We start from the raw sequence: 26,180 nt of genomic DNA on the forward strand, positions 1-26,180 counted from the left end.
TAATTATAGTACTAAACTTTTTTGTTAAAAATACTACCAAAATATTATATTTTTAATGAATTACTCAAACAAGCTAACAAATAGATTGAAATACATAACTATCTAAGCTTAAGCTTACACATACGACAAAACCAAACCATATATTTCTTACGGAATTAAAAACTACCCTTATTACAATAAAAAAATAATTTCCCCACTAAAATTCAAACCTGCAACTATTTAAAACAATCAACCACTCAACTCAAAAGCACCTAGCTAGTAAAAAGCAATATTATTAAAAGCTATATATATATGAATTTCATTAAAATCCCCTACAAAACCGTTGCAGTTGCAAACATTCATATTGGATCCGCCCGCGCCATCGCGTCGCCATATTATTGAATAGCACCCCTTAAACAAAGATTGAGTTAATAAGCTAAAATAAACTCTTTTTCAATAGAAATAGAGTTATTTTTTGTTTGATTGATATGGAAAAAATCTCCAAACTAGAGCTGTTCTCCTAGTATGTACTCTCGTTTTATGTTTACATATTTTTATGGTTGTTTTGATGTTGCGTTTTTGTTGACATTGTAAAGATGTGTTTATATTTTACTATTAACTAAAATATTAACATCATGTTAGTATAACTTTTTAGAGCTTATTTTTCTATATAACAGAGCTTTAAATATATTTTTTCTTTTTTTTTTCTTTTTTTTAGCCTTTTACTGTAGACAGAGGTCTACCTTTTATATGGGATACCTCCGAGTGGGAATTAAATTCACCATCTAGAGTGAGTGAATGAGTTCGAATCTCCAGGATAAAATGGGGACTCAAATTCATATCCTGTATAAAAATAATTATTTTACTAAATAAATTATATTTACTGAGTATTTTATAGTACGAAAAATATTTAATTCATATAACTTATAAAAATAAAAATAGAAAATGAATAAATAAAATAGAAAAAAGATAAATGATGAAAAATAATACACTATAAATAAATACAGATGTATCTTTGTATATACGAAGTGATTTAACACTACTTATTCTAAAGTCTGAACTACAAAAATGAAAGAAATTCCAAAAGATATTTATTAAAATATTAATTTAGTAGTAAAATGCAGGCAAACGAACATTTATACTTATAAAAAAATCGTAAAGGGGTCGGTGTCTGTACTTGGAAGATATTTAAAAAAAAAATTATTGGGGAACCTTTATTACCGTTATAGAACCCAAAACAATGTTTTTTAAAATCTTTGTCTGTTTGTCAGTGCGTTTGTTATCGCTAATCTCAGAAGCGGCTTAACCGATTTAGATGCGGTTTTCACTATTGGATTCTGGTAAGCTTCCGAAAACATATAGGGTTTATTTTATTACAATCGGTTCATAAAGTTATGTCAAGTTAAAGTATTTAGTTCGACAAATTTGCTAATTGCCGTAACAGTTATTTTATACAACTGTTTTACTGAATTGACTGAATCTTTAGTTTTCAATTTCTTTATTAATATTTCTATTTCAAGCGGGCGTAGCCCCGCACGGGCACACTAGTTTTTAATACAAGTAAGGCACCGACTTAAATAGTTGGCTCAAGTTATTTACGTCGACGCTACGTTACCAGGATTCAGTTTACGACTATGTTCACTGCATAGAAGATTAAAGTTTAAAACTTGCAAATAAGTTCAATCTGTAGTTTAAAACTATGTTATAAATGAAATTGAGACTTGAATTAATACAAATTCTTAATTCTTATAAAATTAAAATTAAATCAGTTTCTTTGTATCCCGCACACAGCTTGGTAAGCAGAGGGAACCCAGGGACACTCCGTTCCTCGCTTTCTGCTGAATTCTGGAGGCATTGTGTTGAAAAAGAAATTAGATGTATAATCTACAGATATATGTTTTAAAACATATAATATTATTTATTTTACTCTATTGCCATTATCTTCTGGTCTATAAAACCCTAAATCTGAGTAGATCTTTATCATTGCTTGTACATCTATTAACAATCATTTTTTTTCTGTACTTCACCCCTCTTATCTAACATGAGGATACCAAGAAAATGCAACTAAATTATTATTATTTAATGAAAAATTTAATCCTAAAAACACGAATTTCAATAGCTATAAAGATAAACACACATCCATTTTATTAAAAATCGGTTAAACATACCCAAATTATAAAATAAGTTCCATGTAACGAAACAGGTTAACATTTTTTGCTTAGAAGTCCTTTTTTTCATTCCACCCCTGTTCTTGTTTCTAAGAAGGCGACGCGTTCCTATTTTTTTCACTAGCATTTATCTCCCAGTTGACTCCCGGCCGTATTTCGGGACACATGTCGCATCTCCGTCGCGCTCCTGCTGCCCTGGTAGTTTGGTGCATTGTTTTTTTTTATTGTAGTGTTTCGTTTGTGTGTTAGTTAGTGTCGAGTGAATTGTTGGGACGTTTGAAATAATGCATTTTTTGATATGTAAGTAGTTTTTTTTTTTATGTAAATGTCTATATTATAAGTATTGTAACAGATAAAAAATACCCATAGATTATATTATAATTAATATCAATACGTATGTTGGCTTAGAATATTATTTAATTTCATAATTAATAAAAAATTTTTTTCGTAGCTTATTTTAATCGACTCTGTTGTGATACTGATAATAATGATTTGCATAATTTAGGTTTAGTTCCACCACTCAATATGTAATGCCTCCAGAATTGATCTGGTAGTGGGAAATGGAGTGTTTTTATACTAGGTTCCTATGTTCCCTCTGTCTACCTTGCTTTGTTCTCGATACCTATACAATACAGGCGAAAATGTTATGTAGGTGTGTATGGAAAGAAAAATAATCAGTAGTCTTTGTTATAAAATATTATAGAAAAAAATTATTAATATCATTGAAAACATAATTATTTTAATAATTGAAATTTATTTTTAATTATCAGTTTAAATTTAAACTAACTATTTAACTAACTATTTTATTATTTCATTTAAATGTTTATGGACAATTTAAAAATGTTTTAAACATTAAGTATAAAATAAATTCCATAATTTATTAAGTGAATAATCATCTTATTTACAAAGAAATTAATAAATAAATTAAAAAAAGAAATAATTTATAGAAATATTAAAAAAAAAAATCAATTAATAATATCATAACACAAACAGTTAAACACCAATTAAATTTGAACTGAGTCCAAATAAAGTTCAATTGACAGGATGTTCATATTACGCACTCATAGATAATTGTCATCGCAGACGTTACACTCTGTCATAATATCAAATACCGACACCCGAACGCGGCTTCGCCCGCTTAAATTTATTGTTATATTATGGCGAAATTATACAAACTCTTTACGTAAATTGTAGCTTATGTGTTATTTTGATCGATAAGCAAGATAAATTATCCTGTAAAGTTTCATCTAAATCTGTTCAGTAGTTATAGTGCCAAAGTAGAATAAGTATTATAAGTAGAATTAGGATAATGAATTAGGATGTTAATGTTTTCACGCTTTGTCCTAGATACATCTATTCCTCACTTCCCGTCCAGTTTTTTGAGACATTGTCGCGTTGAATGATAGGTCACGGAACTAAACGCTACGCTTTGCCAGCAAAAACGGGCTAATGAAAATATTTATTCATGGCTCCAAGTGGGGCTGTGAGTTCTGCTAACACGGAATGTCTCGAATTTAAGCAGAAATTGAAATGTCTGGATGACTAAGTTATCTCTGCCTACTGTGCTATATACCATTTACAGCGTTAAACTAAAGCTGAAATAAAAAATATTAATATAAAAAATTGTTACTTAAAAGTTTCAGTAATAAGCATGTAATAACACATTGACTTAGAAATTCAGAATTATGGTTGTTAATAGTTCAGGTATACCAACGCTAGTTTAAAACTAGGACTGCGTTGGAAATCCACTCTGTCAATGTCGTCCCAGGTTCCCTCTACTTACCAGAGTAAGTAGAGCTTACTGCTTTGTAGTATTTTTTTAAGCTTGGTAATAATGAAACAATTCTTTTTGTTGATTATCGTAAATAAATACTAAATATCTTTGTATAATTAATATTTATTCCATTAACAATTATCCGCATAAGCTTTTGCTTTGGGGAAATATGAAGAAAGGTAGTACCATCTCATAGGACTGACACTACTGACATATTTATGTAACTTAACAATTCGAAAGAGCTTATTGGCCTAATTAAATAAAAAATGGTTTAATTTAAGCTTCGAAATATTTTAAAATTTCTAGTAAAGTTTATTCACATTTACTTTTACAAAAGTCGAACAAAGATGTTGTATAAAACGCGGTACTCTTATACGTGAATAGAAGAAAGCACTAAAGACCTGAATGTTTACAAGCTTTCATAGTTTCTGCTAAAAATAGCTTTGAAAACCGTCTAAAATGTGGCCTTTTGTTCTAGATCCTTTTCGCGAAGTCCTTCGCTAGGTCTGAATAGCATCTTGGGTATGCTGTCTTGAATGGAACATGTATTTTATGTATGTAAAGGACTGAGAAGTTGTATGAAGATTCTCATATCAGAACCTACAAAAGTTTGACTGCGTACTTGACAGGTTATGGGTTCGATTTTCATTAGAGGAAATGAAATATTTATTAGTTCATTTCTTAGCGCCGGTATCGAGGTAAAGCGCGGCGTGGAATTCCGCCACTGAACAATCAATACCTAGAAAATTCGTAGGAAAGTAGGTAGCCGAGTGCCTTAACACTAGATTCCATATGCCCTACTAATTCGGGGCTATACTGCTAAATAACAAGGGTAACAACACATAAGATATTAGAGACGTTAAACTAAGTAATGTAACAAATTAAGACATTATAAATTTGTAATGTGGTCCTTAATTAGACATTATATGTAAGAAGAAAAAATAATGGATATGCCATTGCATTATGTATATTCACACATCTTTTCTATTTTGTTTTGTAGAAGAAAAATAAATCACTACGTTCTCCACTTGTCACCAAAGACATGAATTGCAGAATTCAGCATTGAGTTTCACCACTTAATTTTATTAACCGACTTCTGTAAGAAAAGGAGGTTATCAATTCGACTGTATTTTTTTTTTTTGTGATTCTCGTTTTTTCTGCTAACGCTGCTAGGCGCGATAAAGTTTTATGCTAATAAAAAAAAATATACAAAGTTAGATTTGAACCCACGACAATCGTAGTCCATTAATATACCTAATATAACTTTGGAACAATAAATCAATACATATTAAATGAGTATTTTATTAAGTTGTCAATCATAATAAATATGAAAGTTGTCACTCCCTCATAAATATTAATGGACTTATATTGTCTCTACCAAAAGGGAACATAACTGCTGATAATATCTTTTATCTTTTTATCCTCAGTATTGAAAAGCTTTACTGAGTATATCAAAATATTATTATTATTGGTATGGGTTCGATTCCCACTCGAAGAAAAGAAATATTTAATATTTTTATTTCTTCGATGTGGTGATGAGGCGTTGAATTCCGCCACTTAACACGCAATGCGTCCAGAATTGGGAAGAAAGTGGGGAACACAAGGGTTCCCTCTGACTACCGCAGGCTCCCTCTGCTTACGTAGGTGTGTATGTACGGTATATAGCGTGAGGTCAATTTACATTTTCTAAAGAACAGTTCTTATTTCATCAGAAACAGTGCAGCAGTTCCTAAGATATGAATATCCACGCATTTCTGGAGGAAATATATACAAATAAAATTACTTAACTATTCGACGTAGGTTTATTTACTTAAATATTTTTTATTCTCTCTACAAATATTTTCATAATCTATGACAAAATAAAACATTAAGTCCAATACACTGCGGGTGCACGGAGCGATCGTTAAGCCAATTAATCTTTCGTTATGAGTTGCTCTTTGAACAGCTGTTTTAAAAGTTAAATTATATAAAATGACGTTTACATTCTCACAGTGTGGTACCCTTAATTTTTTCTATGACTAGCATAGTTTTAAATTGTTTAAGTAATTGAAACTGTTTTAGAATATAAAGAGAGCTTTATAGAGCTTTTAGAAACTTTAAAAAGTGCTTACATTTGTTTATTTTTTAGTCTAATTGTACAATTTAAAATGTTTTCTCAATTTTTTATATGGTTTTAAAGTAAACAAGATATGATGGTTATTTTTTTTCAATTATTATTTCAAAAATAAATATTATGCAATAAACATTGATGTAACTCAAATCTATCTATCTAGCAATTTGAAAATATATACCAAATTTAGTTTTATTTCGAAAGTTATATAATAAAAATAAATATTTTGAGGCACCCCCTGAATGAGAATCAAATCCATATCTATTGCAACACTCAATTGAACACTTGCTATGTATACTTCGATAGCTTCAAAACTTATTCAGCTTATCTCAGGATTCATCCAGCATAGCAAACCTGCTGTTGAGACACTAGGTTCCCCATTTTTGACTCGAACTCGAGATATTATATTTATAAGCGTAACTCAACGCAGCACTTTATCCTTGTACAGATGCGATTATCACACAATGCTGGTACCAAGATACCCTCAATCATTATCAATTTCCACTATAACCCTTACATAAAATGGCTGTGTAAATTGAAACAATCACTACTAGTGTTAATAAAATACCAACACATAGCTAAGGTCTATATTTTAACCAATTGAATTGAATCTGGCGGACGGAAGAGGACGGTTGGGACCCCCCCATTACGCTGTTAGTGGAACAGCTCACTGACAAAACATTGGCAGATTGGTTTAGCCTTTGATTGATAATATTTATTGTTTTTAAATACAAGCAAAAGTTTATGAGCTTAAAAGGAAATTTTGGGAAAAGTTTTTTTTTATATATTATTTTAGGTTTACGCTGTATCTTGCACACAGCAGGGAAGGCAGATAGTGTGAGGTTTGTAGTGTTAAGACACTCCGTTCGTCATTTTACGCCGAGGCATAGCGTGTTGAGTGGTGGAACTTAACGCCGCGCTTTTCTTGGACACCAGAGTGAAGACATGAAAATATTAAATATTTCATTTCCTCGAGTGATATTTAAACCCACAAGCTGTTGAGCTTACAGTTACACGATGTACAATTACCGTACGCCACAACTGGCTTTAGGAACACAAAGATATTTATTTTGATAAATATTATTTATATTTAGCCTGGCCGAAAAAAAAGAATTCCGTCATTCATCAAATAGATATTAAACAGAAAACACAGTGATTTGTCACTAATTTCTCTCCTAAGCGAAAAAAATATATAAACAAACAAATGAAAAATATAATAGTCGATCTGTACAATATAGTTACCATTCACAATACGAAAGAGGTCGACGCCTTCATTGATAGCGCACGCATCCTGTATCCAAATTGATACATGCGAAAATGTCACTACGCGGACTCCCTACCAGATATACCCGTATGGACATTAAATAATTAGTGGAGTGAGGAAGTCTTCTAACTGATAGCTTCCATAGCTTCCATACATAAATAATTATGAGCTTATTGCTTGGTTTTTTTGGGAACTTGAAGCTGTTAGAGGAGTAGGATGGGGGAAAGCAGTGTTAAGACAATTCGTTGTTTATCTCAAAAACAGGATAATTTGTCATAATAAAGACTATTTTTAAGTCTTCATTTATTATGGAAATTCGAAAAAAGGAAAAGAATTATTGAATATTTCACCACTCTACACACAATGCCTCCAGAATTTGGCAGAAAGTGGGGAACGAGTGTATCTTAATGGGAACGGAGTATCTTAACACTAGGTTCCCAAGTTTCCTCTGCTTACCCTGCTATATGCCGAATACAGAATATATATTTTAATTAAAAAACGATGTGTTAAATAAATACAGCGAATTAAAAAATATTTCTACGCTTTTACATTCCTATAGAAAATGCAGTTAATTATCTAACGGAAGTGATATAGACATAGTTTTATCAACTGCAATTACTGCAATATCATATTTCTTGTTAATGATTTTATTTTTTATGACATACAATAAGTATAAATTCACCTTGAATTTGGCCATCGTGGCGCAGTGGGTCAGTCTCTGAATATACACATACATGAGGTGGTTCCAGGTTTAATCTCCATTGGAGGAATGTTATTTAAAATTATACTCGCACTGGTACATTTTGTACGGCGTTAAGTTTCATTAACATGTAAATTTTCGTAATAATACAGAGAAAATGGAGAATATAGCTAGGTTATCCATAGTGTTCGATTCCCACTCGTGGTAATAAATGATTTCCCCTTTCAGGCTTTTTTTCTCGTCACACGATATCTCAAAACACGGAAAGCGTAAAGTGCGGAACGAAGTATCGTAACTATAGGTTCCCTCTGTCTATCCTGCTAAGCATGTAGTACTACTCCTTCTACTCTTAATCTATATAAAGTATATAGTTTATGAGATATAGATGAGACAAATGTTTATCACGTTATAAACTAAAGCATAAAATAAATATTTTATGACCTTACAAGTAATTGAACAAACCAACTATTCTAATATGCCCACATATCCTCGTATAAGAGGTCGACAACTCGGGATGAGGGAGAGGGCTCTTAATTGCCAACAATCAATCATAATGCTCATATGATTCCGGTAACAGCTGACACGATTATTTAGTTGGTTGGAAAATTGTTTTTCCATTTGAGTTTTTAATGAATTTTACCGAGAAATAAGATTTTCCGGACATTATTGCCGCTAAACATTGGTTTAAAACATTTTTAATATTGCTTAATTTATTTAAATAAATTTTTTTTGATGGCATTTTTAGTTAAAGGCGTCATGGTAAAGATTATTAGTCGATATGAAATAAAAACAAACTAAAAAGTATTACTTTCTAAAGTATTATCATTTTACATTATAGTTTAACAAAAAAATTACTTCACGCTGTGTCCCGCACACAGCAGAGTAGGCAGAGGGAACCTAGTGTTAAGACACTTCGTTTCCCACTTTCCGCCGAATTCTGGAGACATTGTGTGTTTAGTTGCGGAATTTAACGCCGCGTTTTGCCTCAACTTGCCAGAGCGAAGAAATGATAATATAAACTTAGGCGGAAGTCGGTCAAAAATTTATTAATTATTTTTTTTCCTTAGCCTGTACTATCCCATTATTGGGCAAAGGCGTCTCTCCACTTCTTCCATTCTGGTCTATTTCGCGCTATTGAGCACCAGTCAGGCTTATAATGGTCCAGCTCGTCTCGCCATCTCCGTTTTGGTCTGCCAATTACTAAATATTACTAAAATTATTTTTTTATGATCTTTATCCTACAGTTTCGAGTATGTAAGAGAATCGTCTACCAACGCGATGGATATAGCGGATTGAAAATGCCAGTACCAAGGCAGTGGACTTCAAAGACAATATGTGCTGTGTTGATAGTGACTGTGGCTGTGCCAGTGTTCGCTTTAAGTGGCCCTAATGTTTGTATGGTGCAGCAGAAGTAAGTGTTTTGTGTGTTAATATTATAAAGTAATGCTAAAAGTGACTATTATATTTATTTTCATAAGGATGGATATCAAAATGACGCGGTAACGAACGCGGTCGCGTAGCGACGCGACGGTTGTTATTAACATGGCAGAATAAATCACATGTCAAATTAGAAAGTACTTTAAAATATATTCGTGTATATGTGTAATGTAATGTTATATAGCCTATAGCACTTCTGAAGAATGCAGCTTTCATACAAAACTAAAACAAAGTAAATCAGGCCAGTAGATCCAGAGATCTTAGCGTTCAAACAAACAAACAAACAAACAAACTCTTCCGCTTTATTATATTAGTATAGAAGTATAGATTATGTTCTTTTGACAGAATATAATGTAATAAACTTAAAACTCTCCGCGAAAATCTACATTAAAAACTACAAAAAACTTTTTGTTAAACAAACATAATTTAAATTGTAAAAACAATCAATCCATTATAGGTACAACATAACGAAACGTGTGAAATACCGTGCTCCGATGTCCATCAGAACTTACGAGTGGTGCTTCTCCATGCCGCCGAGATGCTCCAAGTGGAGTACCGAGATGCGTGACCTCACTAGACTAGAGGTAAACAAACTTTTAGTCTCAACACACGCCTACTTTAAGTAGAATATAAAAAGAAAATACATTCAGGTATTTTTGGGGAACAGAGTGTCTTAACACTAGGTTCCCTCTGCCTACCCCGCTGTCTGCGGGATACAGCGTGAAGCTGATTTCATTTTAATTAATTTTCTTACCTTAGTTACAGATTTGATTGATTTTTGAAAATATCTTATAATAATAATAGTTCCCTCCACAACATTAAAATTTAGAAGATTATATTATTAAGTAAATCAAAATTAGTCCTATAATAATAGAAATTAAAATAATCTCTCAGAACGTCCAACCATAACGCTTATTACAAATTATGCAATCCCATTAAAATCGGCTAATGCTATACAATAAGTATATTTAACGACACCCCCAACGTTTACACAATCACAAACTATTAGGTCTTTGTATCCTTGAATATATCTAGAGCAATTTAACAGAAATTTACTTGTTTATTGTAAATTGCCAATATCAGGTGTACTATTTACAATTAAATCTATATTTTTTACTACATAATATTTAAAAAGTACAAAAAAATGTTTTATTAGATGCCCTAATCTCAGGAACTACTGTTTAAAATAAAAAAAATTGCGATAGTTCATTTATCGACGAAGGAATATTACATCATATTAAATGTTTCGTTAAAACCCACTGTTCTTGCGGACAATTAACAGTTTGGAGACGTCGACGAAGTATCGTTTGCGGGGTGCCACAGGGGTCAATTTTAGACCCGCTACTGTGGATCCGATAGCGGTTCATAGTGGTGAGCGAAGGCGATTAAAAAACTACTATATAAAAAATGAAGGTTATAAAACAATCAACTACTATAACAATTTCAGAAATTGTAATTTGTTGTATTCTTATTTCTGTCACTTACAGACTGAAGAACGCACAGCGGAAGTAGCAGTATGCTGCCCAGGGTACAAAATGAAGGATGTCTCTTGTGTGCCCATTTGCCCAAATGGCAAGACTGGCCATGGTTGTACTGAAGGTAATTTGAATATTTATGTCATGTTGAAATCAGTATTTTAGCTTATTACGTATCCTATCCTATTAATTAGCAAATTAGCAAATGGAAATAAACTTATTTTTGTTTTTTTTTTGTTGCTCTCCCTTTAAAAAAGTTTCAAAGGAATTAAATAAAAGGAGAACAATAATAATGAAAAATCATTAGAATTGAAAAAAATATTACTTTTCATTTCAGATTGTCCTACAAATAAATGGGGACCGAATTGTGCTAACGAATGCGGTGAATGTGTTAACGGATATTGCTTACCTACAACTGGTGAATGCGACTGCGAGGACGGATGGCAAGGTGAGAGGTGGGTTCCCACTTTACTATGACTCTACTTAAACTGAAATATTTTTGAACTTATTTTCAAAACTTTGTGCAAAAACCTTTATACCCTTTGAGCAAGATAAGTTAGATAATAAAGAAAAGTTATAAATACGAAGATAATTATGATTTTTTTATTTTATTTATTTCAGTTGTACAGTCCGCATGCCTACAACGCAACCCCCACCTGCTTTGATGGAAGAGCTACTAACTACTACCAAATCTTCTATTAGAACTGTCCCAAGTACTATCTCCACTTTCCGACCTACGACAGTGAAAGCCTATACATCTCCTATCCCATCTTCAATTTCCACACCTGAAAGTAAATCAATTAAACACACCAAGACAACTTTAAGTACAACTGAAAAGACTGAAAAAATTACAACTGTACCAACAATTTTAAATACAAAACCAACTTCACTAATACAGAACAATAATAATTCACTTACAACACCTACGCCATTGTGGGCCGAGACAAAGACTACTGTTGCTTTACCTAATGTAACTAAAGCTAATTACATATATAATAGAACAGAAACTCCGATAGAAGGTACGTCAGTAAATGTTATTAATAAGCATGTACATTTACCACAAATGGAAATTCCAATAACCACTAAACCTCGAGATGTTCAATTTCATTTAAATTCTACTGTAAGTTCTAAGAATATTATAACTACAAGCATCCCGTCGATATCCACTACGAAATTTTCCAAATCTCTAACCACACGAACTACTATGGCTAGTACTCTTAATATGACTATAATTTCTGCAAAACCTGATATTTTTTTAGTAAACAATTCTATCACTGTAGCTCCCACCCGTCCTTCAATGTTTACTTTAAAAACATCTTCCTTTAATTTATACACTACGTCTCCACGCATTTTGACTTCCTCTTCCAAACCTTTTGGAATACCATCAACTAATTCATCAAACAATATTTTTACATCCATTTCTAATACCTCTTCTCAAAATCCGTCTCTATTTATAGCTGTTACGTCTCGGCCTTTATTTTTTATTACTCCAAATGCTACAACAATTCATAAAGCTGTTCCGTCAACAACATACACTGTTCCTACTGTTCCAGCATCTACTACTATTATTACTACTACACACGCAACCTCTCCTATTACTTCAATCACTCCCAGTACTCCTTTATCTACTACATTGTCAACTACTACATCTGCTATTTTAATTCCAACTTCTGGTGGTATACTTTCAAGTACTCGCACACCTAGTCCAAAATTAGCAGTTGTTATGGACAAAGAAGTGACAGAAAAAGATGTAACAGTGGAATACACGCGAAAACCAGAGATCACAAATAAAATTCACAGCACTACAGTAAAATTTAAACCAAAAGAGATATGGATAAGACCAACTCAAAAAGGTGAATCGATTGAAAGCAAATTCAAAAATATTTATGACTTACATTCTAAACACAAGACTGTAATGAACCAAACCGAGGGTATTTCAGAAAAAACTACACCAAAAACGATAATAGTCTCCATAATACCAACGTCAGTATCACACGCTACATTCAAAAAGATAGCATTAACGACTGCATTATATGTGTATCAGAAAAAAAATATTACAAAAAACAAAACAGATCAAGGTTTTACTAAGTCTATGACGTCTCAAGCATCTACTGCTGTACCATTTACTATAAAAATTCTACCTACTCTTAAAATAAAGTCTTTGGGCACCTCCAAAACCACAACTCAGCTATCACAAGATGCGACGCGAATGCTTCCTCCTATTTCGAAGAAAGCATTCGTACATACAACAGTGCCTGAGAAACCAACTTCTAAACTACTAAATGTAACTATTCCAACGAGTAGAACAACTAATAGCATGAGCACGTTGAATGAAGTTAGAAAACTGAATTCTTCTATTTTAACTATAAAACCTCCAACTAACAAGAATAAGCTCAAAACCTATGAATTAACAACTATATCAAATAAGAAACTAAATCCACCATTCTTGAAAGACGAAGTATTTAATAAAACTATTAAAGTAAACGCAACACGATCTAAAACAAAGCTCAAAGAGACTGCTACGAGAGTTTTAACTCAGAAAGCTAATACTAAAAATATACCAAAAGTATCTAATAAAGTAACCACTCAAGAACCAGAGGATGAAACTTTTCATATTTTGACAGAACCTGAGCATATTACTGCAGTGATGAATGATAAGGACAAAGACCATACATCAATGGATCTCATATCAGTTATAAGTATAGCGGGGGGTGTTATGATGACTGTGATAACAGTTGCCATCGTGATAGTGATGATAGAAAGATGTAAACGACCGAGATACGAAGATGTGAGGAAAATGAATGATATACGAATGCAAGTAATGATTGATAACAGTGAAGTACCACCGCCGTATGTGAGGAGTATTTTCCATGCACCTTTGCCAGGTAATTTGACCTTTTAATTTTATTTAGCCAGCTCAATTTATTTCAATTTATTATAAGATGTGCATCTTTTAATTGAACACTCTCACCTTTTAGGGTTTCATTGGAAACTTTCAAATAATATATATTTGGACTTTTACTAGACAATACGATATTCACTAATTAAGCTGCTATTTAAAATCTTACCTTATAAAAGCTCACCACAAACTAAATAAAAAAACTACCATATCTATTATTTTAGCAGTTTCATCACCGGCCCATTAGCTCAGTTGGTTAGAGCGTCGTGCTAATAACGCGAAGGTCGCGGGTTCGATCCCCTCATGGGCCATGTTTTTTTTGTTGTTTACTTAAAGACCACGCAATTTTATTTTATTTTTTGTTATTTTACAGATCCACCGCGTGCAGATAAATGCCATTATCAACCTATTTCGACATTGGATCGAAACTTAAAACAATTCATGAGGCCAGTGGTCGTGCAAAGTATTTCACCAGTCATGCTAGAGAATTTTAGAGGTAATAAAAACAACTTAAATGTTATTAAATATTTACATTATGATTATTTTTGTAATTTTGGTAAAAAAATAAGTATGAATTTTTATTATGTTCAAACTTATTATAATTTATTAGCTTAGCAGTTTATTTAATCGTCTAATGATAACGTTACAAAAAAAACATATATTTTTTTACTTATTTGTGTAAATTATTTTATTTATAGGTATTCTAGAATGTCACTACGATCACTTGCCAAGGAGGCACAACGACTTCGGTACCATGCCTGCCCGTGGCCCGATCCCTAAAACTGACGAACGGCGCCCTCTATCCGTTGCTGACTACACTATAGAAGCATTGAAATGCGAAGCGAAGTTAGATGTCATAGATAGTACAACTTCTGAGCCATTATACGCAGAAATACCATGTTGGAGACCGCCATCTGAACACGCTATTGCCGTTGTGAATCTTAACGGAGAAGCTATAACGGAATTATGACCAGTTTGCAGTATTCACCGCTAGATGGCGTGGGTTTAATATATGTATTAGTTAGTTAATTCTGAAGATAGATGGCGCTGTTTTAAATGTAACTGATTTAGTATAATAATGTACCAAAGAGTTGTGTTAATTATTTTATTAATTAGTTAATGGGTATATGCTAAAAATGTCTTGAAATAAACAGTTTTAACGCACAAAAAATGCTTTCAATTCAAATCTCAAATCTAGCTAGCATTTACAATTTTTATAAAAAACACGTTGTTAAGTTAGTGCAACAAAATTGTTGAAGTAGAATCTAACTTATAATATTGAAATATTATAGAAATAAATCATTAAATCTGAAGACTGATTAAACACGATAATCTCAGAAACCACTTGGTAGAATCGAAAAAATATTTTCATGGATATACATAGTCCAATGTTCAAAGGCTATATTACATCATGTTAAGGTATCTGTATATGCGGTAGGAGTTATCTCAAACACTTCTTAAAGTGTAATCCAACGATTCGAACACTTCTGGTGGTGGTGGATTGAGGTGGCTTTCGTTGGTCAGAAATTTAAACTTGACCATATTATTACATGAAACTAAGCCACTATCAATATCAAAGCATTAGCAATTCAAAGTTTTAAGGAGTACGTCCTAGGTAGAAGAAAGTTTCAGTTTCGAGGTACTGTCTGTTGAATTGAGAAAAGCGGATTTTCGTGAAAACTGACAAAAAGATTTAGTTTAGTGTTATTTCTTTACATAGTCAACTGTACAATATATTCAAGGCAAATATGAAATAGTTATATTTTAATTGCTGGTAGGTAGCTGGAGTAACAGTATAATACAGACATGTTTACTTACGATGATTGTTCAATGACGCATATTTTAAAACATTCATAATCACATAAGGAAAACCATTGACAGTATCATTAAAATACTGGAACTAAAACTTAAGGCTGTCGTGGTGCAGTCAGCGATAGCGTCTGTAGATGTGATGGTTGTGGATTCTATTCCCACTCAGGGAATAATTGATTGAATATCTTAGCCTTTTCAAGCCTCCTGTTGGACATAGGCATAAGGATAGGACCTATAACGTTTCAAAGTCAAATACTTAATATTGTTCAAGATAAGAAGTTTCATGCTTAATTTTTTGAACATCAAGTAATTTACCACCAGTTCACTAAAGTTAATGCCTCAGACCTGAGAAGAACCGGCGCAAGAAACTCAACGAGTCTTAATTCTTAACACAAGATGCCCTCTGCCTGCCTCTGCTACAGACAAGATAAAGAATTAAAAAAATAAATTTTAAGTACAAAATAATTATAAGAGAAGAAGGTATAGAATAGAGAAAATATTTCAATTCATTCAAATTCATTTACAATTCAATTCATTTTTTATTTTATTTTAAAATCATTTGCATTGTCCAAATATCGTGAAAGAAAAACAAATATAATTTTAAGGGACTCCCTTCTTTTTAACCGACTTCTGTAAGAAAAGGAGGTTATCAATTCGACTGTATTTTCAATATAAATAACGGAAACCAGCTTTACACTGTCTAATTATAATAAAAAACGAAGTATAATTAAATGGAACCTACAACCATCGCGTTCACTTAAAACACGTGTCAATTGAACCACAAGGAAAAATTTACAAAATTGTCATATTATTATCATAGCATGTATCATAGCATACATAAAATATGTAACATAAAATATTTATTGCAATAAATATAACATAAAATATTTATTGCAATATTTATTTATACGTAGAATTAGCATGTTTTCACAAGTTTCGTAGAACCCTGATAACAGCAAGGTCGGGCGTGGGCATTCAATGTTATCACAGCATCCGACCATAACATATAATGCATCGGGATAAAAGAATTCTAATGAAAAAAATTAAAATACCTTGCAAAAGTTTGGTTTTAAATAAAGGTTTATTAACTTTTTCATTTTGCGGATGAAGTGTAAAAATTATATTATGTCGTCCGAGTGAGAATTGAACCCACAATCATCGCCCTTACAATTGCACGCTTGCACCCCTGCGCTACGCTACGTCAGCCTCAATTCTTTTTGCTTGACGCTGATGCTTCACGCTGAATCCTGCATAATGGGATACTGGGAATCAACACTTCAGGATACTTCCGTTCCCCACTATCCAACGAATTCTCGAGGCGATTGCGTGTCGAGTGGCGAAACTCAACACCGCGCGCTTTTTTTTGCTTCTCACTATTTCCGTATAGTGCAGGGTAGGCAGAGGGGACCTAAGAACATAGTCTTAAGTTCCTATACTCTGGGTTCCCAATTTCCTCAGTTCTAAATTCAACACAGCGCTTGGCAAACAAACGAGGCATCGTTACCAGTGCGAGAAAAATAAAATATTATAGATTTTATTTCCTCGAGTGGGAATCGAACCTGTCGCGCTCACAAACGCACATGTCTTATGTTCGCTCGCTAAGACTGGCCTTGGTTCTGGTTCATTCAAATTCAAATAGACATGAAAATAAGATTAATTATTTAAACGTCGTTATAATATATCGATTTAACGTGAATCATTTTGCGTTCTGATGCGAGCTAAAGATTGCATTATCTCATCGCTCTTAATGTCGGTGACTTCACGGAATTGGGGTTCCATTGTTTTATTATATATAATTTAATTTGTATATTGTTGAGGAGAGTTTAAATCATCATCATCATCATCATCAACAACCATCTTTTGTCCACTGATGGACAAAGGCCTTCCCCAATTCTCGCCACCACACTCGATCCTCAGCTCTTCGGACCCATCCGCTTCCCGCCAACCTCTTTATGTCGTCGGCCCATCTGGCAGGGGATCGTCCCACCGGTCGTTTTGTACGAGTTTAAATGTTTGGAAAATAATATTTTTATTTATTTATTGGAGCCAGTCGTGGCACAGAGGCACAAGCTAATGACCGTGAGGGATGAGGGGTTCAGTCTCACTCGAGAAAATGAACATTTTATATTTTCATTTGCTCTGATTTCCTCTGTAAGTTCCCTCTGCTTACCCTGCTATTTGCTGAATACAGCGTAAAAGCCTTAATTAAGCCTTAGTTTCGTTAAAATGAATGTTTATTTCTTTTTATATAGGTACTTGTTTTAAAATATTACGTTCATTATAAAAATGTATGAAGAACCCATTATTTAAATATTGATCGTAGAAAATATTTCGCACACTGTATCTATGGTCGTACAATAATATCGTTAATGTCAGTCTGAATGTTAAAGTGCGCAAGTTAGCTGACATCGCGGTAAGATATAAATAAAGATTTATTTTATTGGTTGAGGAAAATTGAGAAAATAAGTATAATATTTTTTTTTCTACACTTAAAAATATATTTGAAAATATTAGATGAAGTCAAATTAAATATTTTATATGTAGGTTGTATGGTCTTGGATTGTCTATTAGTCGAGAAAGGTATCTATAGCTTTACTACATTCTTTATTATTTTTATGTGTCCACGGGGGCAAAGCTGCGGTTGAAAGATAGTATTAATTTTAACATCCTAATTGTGATAAAAATGCCATTAATATAATCTATATAATAAGTGGTCCAAATTCCCTACTTTTTAATTCAGAAATTATATTATACTAGCGGACGCGCGCAGCTTCGCTTGCGTATTTAAGGGTGAATTCTAATAACCCATGAAACATGTCTTCAATGAAATATTTTTAAGAGTCTAAATCTCAAATTTTATAAAAATCGGTTGCGATTTAAGAATTTTCTCATACAAACTTTCAACCCCTTATTTGCACCCTTAGGGGGTGAATTCTAGAAAACCATGAAACGTGTGTTTAATTATATACGTTTAAGAGTCTGAATTTAAAATTTTATAAAAATTGGTGACGATTTAAAAAAAACCTATACAAACTTTCAACCCCTTATTTGCACCCTTAGGGGGAGAATTCTAGAAAATGATGAAATACGTGTTCAATTAAATACTTTTAAAAATCTAAATTTCAAATTTTATGAAATTAAATCGGTGCCGATTTACATTTTTTTCCATACAAACTTTGAACCCCTATTTCACCCCTTTAGGGTTAACATTTTTCAAAATCCCTTCTTAGTGGATGTCCAGATTACGAAAGTAAACTTTTGTCCAAATTTAACGTTTCTACGCACAGCGGTTACGGCTGTGCGTGCGTCTTACCTCAGTCAGTGAGGACAAGTCCTTTTATATATATAGATTAGGCACGAAAATCAATGTGAGTCTTACGTCTTTCCATTATTTTACACTTTTCTTAGTAAATCTCTTTACAAATTGAAACTTTAATCTTTGAACTTATTCCTAAATAAAGCTGCTAAGAAGATAAATGAAAGTAGATAAAACAATTTAAATAACTAATTTACAAGTCTTTTGTTTTTCAGACATGCATATGCTCTTTATCGCTTTGGTGCTGTGCAGCGCCTACGCGAACGATGACGTACAGCATAACGTTAAATCTGTGAAAGGCGGTTTTAGGGGTAGTTACAATTATAACCCAGCTAACTATCCTAGGTAAGCATTTCTTTTGATTTTATCTTCTTTCCCATTATTTCCCATATTTAAATTATTTTCATTCCCCTGTTCTTATAAGACAAACTTCAAAACTGCAATGCTTCCATAATTTGGCAGAGAATGGAGAATGGAAGTGTTTTAACATTAAATTTCCAGGTTTCCTCTGCATACTCTATCTTATATCTTCTAGCGTATTTAATTGCTTTCAGCTTTGGCGGTTACAATCTGCACCAAAATGCTTCCCAACATGGCTTTGCAGGACAAAACATGTCATACCACGGTTTTGGTGTACAAAATACATCGAAACAAATTAATTTAGAAGTTGGAGTCTGCTATATAGAAGTGCCGTAAGTCAATTAGAATATTTCAATGGTTGTTGTTAACACTAGATTTAGCTTTTAGCTTTACGCATAAGCAGAGATTTAATAGAGCAGAGTGTCTTAACATTAGATGCCCTTTGTCTTACCTGCTATATGCGTGAAGCTAAAAGAAAAGAAAACCCTTAGGTTCCCTCTGCCTAGCCTGATATGTGTAAAAAAGCGGGGTGCTATCTTTTTGTTTATTTTTTTATATGATTATTATATTCAAAATGTATGCCTTAATATTTAAATAGAACAATATAATGAATATTAGTTCCAAGCAATTATCATCGCTGTGATTTAAATTAGTAAATAGATAAGGGCTATTGTTTTTTTTTGCTATTTATGTATGGTAAAAATTATAAATAAATCATATAGAACATTTCATATTAAATATTTTATTCCCCCCCGGGAATCGCACCCACAGCCGTCGCATTTACAGTCATACGCTTGCCAGGGGCTTGCCACAAGCGCCATGAATACTTCAAATTAATATTTTTAATTTACTTTATTAAATGTCTTCATAAATCTTACTAGGGTTAAGTTTGAGCATAATTTAGGATTTTATAGAAAAATATTTCAATAAATCTAATGCATTTTTGTATATTTTCCTTTAGAACAGCATCACTGGTCCGTAATCCGTCACGTGTTCCAGCAGGAAATGGTGTAAGTACTTTAATTGTATTTTTTTAACATACTAATAGACTGGGATCCGACCGTTGAATCCTGCATATACGAGTTTTCTTAATTAAACCTATATTAATGAATAATACATGATTAGTAGAACAGATTACACCTGGGTTGCCTGGAAGAATCCTGCCGCAATCACCTTTAATTACATTTTTTCGTAACTCGTTTTTGGAGAAAATTGCACCCATACGTTTTTTATATGAATCGCACATCATTTGAAAGATAATCGCATAAGGAATTGGAAAATTAAGGGTTGCCAGCTCTCAGTCTGCCGCAAGTCTAGGGTTGCCTGGTTTAAACATGTCACTAAATGTTAATAATTTGCACTCATGTGTTTTCTTAATGAATTATATATCAAATTAAAGCTTATTTTTTTCTGAACACTATAAAACAGGGTTGCCTGGAAAATTCCTGCCGCAAACAGGGGTTGCCAGCGTTTGAAATATTTTATTCCGGTTCCGTTTGACTATGAGAATAGACGATGAAATGCGCGGTCTGCCTTATGTTTTAAAGTATATTATATAATAGAAGGTCAATCTTAAAATCAATGTTTATTCTAATTGTTCACCTGTTAAATGATGATTTTAATCATATTAAGTACACGCAGAAAACTATTTAAAGATCATAGGGCAGAAGAAATCATCCTTATTTTTCAAGTAAAATAATGAATCTATAATATTGAGTCTTTGCAAAATCTATTTTCTAAATACTAATATTTATTTATTAATTTAAATTACCATTTTGAAACAATTAAATTATCTAATTAAATAAATGTTTACAAATATCGATCTTCTATAAACTATTAATATACATACATATACATCATGTTCCCTTAATATAATGAAGGGTGACCATTATTGCGGATATTTTTTTTATTAATTATATTGAAAAATACATTTCAATGAACTTTCTCTCTCTCTCTCTTCGTCCTCTACTTGTTTGATTTGATTTGATTTGATTTTTTCTCACGCAATTTTTAATAATTTGCATAGGAAAGAAATATATATAATAGAATTATAATAAACAAAACTAAGCAAAATAAATTCGAAGAAAATCCGACAGTAATGCCGACTAATAAACGCTATTTACGGTTTATGACCAAGAGTCGGCAAATATCAATTAGTTGGCTATTTTTTACTATAGATAAACATTTTGCGGCGCGATACAAAGCAAACCAAATGCAATAAAATTATTTTCGAAGATGTATTGTTTCTAAATGCAATAAAAGTGCAGATGGCCAAATGAGTTGTTTTTGAGCATATTACTTAGTTAATTACCTTTCGTTTTGGAGTAAAGACGTTTTTACTTGACAAAAATGAAGATGTGAAAATGTGATAGAATTTAACAAGGAATCTTTCCAAAAGTGTAAAATTACGTTATTGATTCGCCAAAAATGAATTTTAAATACAGTGATTTTTTTTTAAATAGTGACACAATGCACGGTTATCATTTACAGTGTTACAAAAAGTTCATTGTTTAAAAACAAAAATATAAATAAGTATTTTTTTAATTATTTTCTAATGCAAAACGTAAGTATACTTTAATGTTTAATATTATATAGTTTAATAAAATGTGACAATTGTGGCCGTGGGAATTGCCTCAGTTTTGATTACACTAAGTTAGGGACGTGAGTGAGTGATTACGCTTTATTATAATTATAAGAACAATTCTTTCAGACCTAAATGCCTTAAAAACTATCAGCATAGACGGACAAGTTGTTGCTAGCGACATTTTTTTATCTATATTTTTTAATAGTTTTATTAGTTGAATAGTTTTCATTTACTTTGCAAAACCGTAAATATTCGTACCAAAAAGATGGGCGCCATAGTTCTTTCTACGGATACGGACGGCGTTGTCAAATCAAACAAGCAGAGGGCGAAGAGAGAGAGAGATTGTTTATTGAAATGTAATTTTCCATATTTTCTTAATTAATAAAAAAATATCCGCAATAATTGTCACCTCTCATTATATTAAGGAAACATGTTGTAATTAATACCTTATAGTAGATCGATATTTGTAAACATTTACTTAATTAGATAATTTAGTTGTTTTGAAAGGGTTATTTAAATAAATATTAATATTTAGAAAATAGATTTTGCAAAGACTCAATATTATAGATTCATTATTTTACTTGAAAAATAAGGATGATTTCTTCTGCCCTATGATCTTTAAATAGTTTTCTGCGTGTACTTAATATGATTAAAATCATCATTTAACAGGTGAACAATTAGAATAAACATTGATTTTAAGATTGACCTTCTATTATATAATATACTTTAAAACATAAGGCAGACCGCGCATTTCATCGTCTATTCTCATAGTCAAACGGAACCGGAATAAAATATTTCAAACGCTGGCAACCCCTGTTTGCGGCAGGAATTTTCCAGGCAACCCTGTTTTATAGTGTTCAGAAAAAAATAAGCTTTAATTTGATATATAATTCATTAAGAAAACACATGAGTGCAAATTATTAACATTTAGTGACATGTTTAAACCAGGCAACCCTAGACTTGCGGCAGACTGAGAGCTGGCAACCCTTAATTTTCCAATTCCTTATGCGATTATCTTTCAAATGATGTGCGATTCATATAAAAAACGTATGGGTGCAATTTTCTCCAAAAACGAGTTACGAAAAAATGTAATTAAAGGTGATTGCGGCAGGATTCTTCCAGGCAACCCAGGTGTAATCTGTTCTACTAATCATGTATTATTCATTAATATAGGTTTAATTAAGAAAACTCGTATATGCAGGATTCAACGGCCGGATCTCAGGGTATAAATGATACTCTTATCAAAAGCATTGAATTATCAGAGGAGATTTTTGCTAAAAATTAAATAAATATATTTTAGGTAAAATCTTAGTATTTGGAAAAATATTAAATAAAACATTTTCACTTTTATTTTTATTTTTCAATAATTCGTACTAAAGACTAAAGAGCGACTCCTTTATGTGATTTATCTCATAGCTATTAAAGACTTTTTAGGCTCTAGTGATAATATTTTTTTTATATATTAATGTAATAAAATATTTCAATATAATTTTAATAATTACTTAAAGATGAAATACAATTTTTTTAGTCACGACCAGATCTAAGTCGAATCAGAGCATGCTGTAAAGGATATATAAGAAACATATATAATTTCAATTTGTGCGATCCTGTCTGTTCCCAAGAGTGTGTAAACGCACTTTGCACAGCCCCAGAAACATGTACATGTTTCGCTGACCATGTGAAAAACGTAGGTGGTTTCTGTATACCGACATGCCCGATCGGATGTCAGAATGGTCACTGTAGTGGCGGTGAATGTTTATGCAAGGAAGGATTTAAGCTGGATTCGGAGAGCAAGTACTGTATTCCAAGTTGCAGGGAGAACTGCGGTGGTGTAGGTAAATGAGTAATCATCAATTTTATCATTTTTTTTTTGGTTTCTAATTATCATTGCTGAGACAAAAAGTCATTTCCCCAATAAAGAATATTTGGAAAAGTGGGTTAGATCCTCGTTAATGGTTATTTTTTTATACGTAAGTTTTATTTAATTTTAAATAAGGTTTTGTAACAGTATTTTGAAGTTTTAATTTAACGTATATTATTGAAAATACAAGAGAATCTTGTAATAAATAAATAAGCTATATTATTTTACAGGGAATTGCACAGCGTCCAACATTTGCCAATGTAAAAATGGGTACGAGTCAACACGCGAAGGCAATTGTAAGCCTGTCTGCAACAAATGTGAGAATGGGGAGTGTGTAGCACCTAACGATTGTCGCTGCAGACCAGGCTACGTCAAGAACCAACAAAGCCTTTGTGAGCCTCAATGTCCTCAGTACGTAAAACATTTTTTTTCTTAGTAAATTTTGCAATTTACGCACTTATTTTTATTTTCAGTTCTTTGGATACAAAGAACTGAAAATAAAAACAAAACATTATGTAACTACAAAAAACATATTTTTGAGTGACTTTTATATAGTAAAAGGAAATCAAGAATACGTTTGACGAAGTACCAAGTACCGAAGTAACTCCCATAATGCTAAAATAATTGCATCGTTCTACTTCAAAGACATTTACTTATTTATTTCCATACAATGCGAATCCCAAAGATTTAATTTTATTATTTATTAAGGGAGATCACTTTAGTTTCATACTCCGAATTTTGTTTGTATAGCAGAACCTATAATAATAATTATTAAACTTATTATTACCTAATTAAGGTGACGATAATAACGATATTAGAAATGTATTAGAAATATATAAAATTTATATAATTTATTTACAGAGGTTGTGGGCCGGGTGGTCGTTGCGTTGCACCAAACCTTTGTGACATACCGGTACCAACTCAGCCAATTGGCATTCCCGGTGCTCCATTCTATCCTCCCTACCAAACTCGTCCTACACACCCTGGCAGTCAAACAAACAATGGACAACCAATGAATCCAGGTGACAGAATATACCCCGGTAATCAAAATCTTGGCCAACACATATATTCTCAAGATGTACCACGAAATCCCCTTTATCCTGGAAACCAAGTATATCCCGGAAATCAAACCTATCCAGGACAACAAAATTATCCTAATCCTGGCCATCAAATTATTCCGGGAAATCCAGTGAATCCTGGAAACCAATCCCCAGGAAGCCAAGGTTATCCTGGTAACCGAGCTTATCCTGGTCAAGTAATGCCAGGAAACCAGATGTATCCCGGAAACCAAGGCCCAGGAAACCAAGTTAATCCTGGTAATCAAGCTTATCCTGGTCAAGTAATTCCAGGAAACCAGGTGTATCCTGGAAACCAAGGCCAAGGAAGCCAAGGCTATCCTGGCAATCAAGTTTATCCTGGTCAAGTAATTCCAGGAAACCAAGTGTATTCTGGAAATCCTGGGCAAGGAAACCAAGGTTATCCTGGCAATCAAGTCTATCCTGGCCATCGAGATTATCCAGGTAACCAAATATATCCGGGGAACCAGGGTTCACCAAGTCAACTTTACCCCGGTAATCAAGTTTCATCACATAATCAAAGTGTATATGGTAGTCAAGTAAATCAGAGCGGTTATCAAAGTCACTATGGTTCTCGCGACCACAACGATTATCACAGGTTCCAAGGACAAGGGCAATCGGAAAATCAATTATACCCAGACATCCAACAAGTTGATCTCTTACAGTGTGCCCAGCTCTGCATCAATGGTCAATGTGTAGATGGAATCCGGTGTCGTTGTAATCCTGGATACGTATTAGACGTGAACGATGCTACTCAGTCCAGGTAAAAGATTATACCATTTAATCACATTATATTCTGTTACAACGCTTTTTGGTAAATGTTTAATGGAAAGTGACCAATGATGATTGCTGATCTAGTTGGACTTTCCACGATGACATCGATAACATTATTTAATAAGCATCAAGGATAATAGTTCATTCCCCCAAGTCAAAATTGAACACACAAATCGTGTTTGCAGTTTGTTCATAACATTTTTTCCATTGTTTTCATTTACAATAGAATAATATTGTTTATATTATTTTTATTAATTCGTTGCTAAATAGATTTTAATATAAAAGGCATAATGAGAGGAGAATGTTACAAGGAATTCTAATACTTTGTCCTAATGTCTTTAAAAATGTTTTCAGATGTGTGCCTTATTGTCCTGGTGGCTGTCCTAATGGCATCTGTTCCGCTCCCCACTTATGTATATGCAATGTTGGATACTACAAGGACACTAGCGTTAAAGGCCGCTCACCATGCGTGAAACGTTCCAGAAGATCTGTCGAGAAACCAATAAATATCGCTGATTTTCTAATTTTTGATGTACCTGATGATTATTGAATTTATAAAGAAATATTTTTTTACTGAAATATTTTTTTTAT

At 32.6% G+C, this 26,180-nt stretch overlaps 2 protein-coding genes and 1 non-coding gene across 4 annotated transcripts; all 3 read left to right on the forward strand.

Moving 5' to 3' along the window:
- The first annotated feature begins 2,267 nt into the window (after window positions 1–2,267).
- On the forward strand, window positions 2,268–14,977 carry LOC146538414 (uncharacterized). The gene is made up of 8 exons (XM_085186691.1): window positions 2,268–2,447; window positions 9,240–9,406; window positions 9,890–10,016; window positions 10,920–11,031; window positions 11,245–11,362; window positions 11,529–13,792; window positions 14,180–14,302; window positions 14,505–14,977. Exons 2-8 carry the CDS (start codon window positions 9,294–9,296, stop codon window positions 14,774–14,776), a joined length of 3,129 nt encoding a protein of 1,042 aa, XP_085042817.1. The 5' UTR covers window positions 2,268–2,447; window positions 9,240–9,293; the 3' UTR covers window positions 14,777–14,977.
- On the forward strand, window positions 14,044–14,117 carry TRNAI-AAU (transfer RNA isoleucine (anticodon AAU)). The gene has a single exon. It is a non-coding gene; the product is annotated as a tRNA-Ile (tRNA).
- A 4,138-nt stretch (window positions 14,978–19,115) lies between the features above and the next one.
- On the forward strand, window positions 19,116–26,168 carry LOC146538416 (uncharacterized). 2 transcript variants are annotated; one of them, XM_085186211.1, is made up of 8 exons: window positions 19,116–19,279; window positions 19,489–19,626; window positions 20,256–20,304; window positions 23,407–23,713; window positions 23,970–24,150; window positions 24,601–25,286; window positions 25,320–25,578; window positions 25,944–26,168. In XM_085186211.1, exons 1-8 carry the CDS (start codon window positions 19,152–19,154, stop codon window positions 26,137–26,139), a joined length of 1,944 nt encoding a protein of 647 aa, XP_085042337.1. In that variant the 5' UTR covers window positions 19,116–19,151; the 3' UTR covers window positions 26,140–26,168. The 2 variants fall into 2 exon arrangements, with proteins under 2 accessions (XP_085042337.1, XP_085042336.1); XM_085186210.1 differs by having other exon boundaries at window positions 24,601–25,578.
- The last annotated feature ends 12 nt before the right edge of the window (window positions 26,169–26,180 follow it).

Source organism: Heliconius melpomene, chromosome 6, assembly GCF_056956725.1.
Source record: "Heliconius melpomene rosina isolate 202511_hmr_F chromosome 6, ASM5695672v1, whole genome shotgun sequence".
NCBI classification, from domain to species: Eukaryota; Metazoa; Arthropoda; class Insecta; order Lepidoptera; family Nymphalidae; genus Heliconius; species Heliconius melpomene.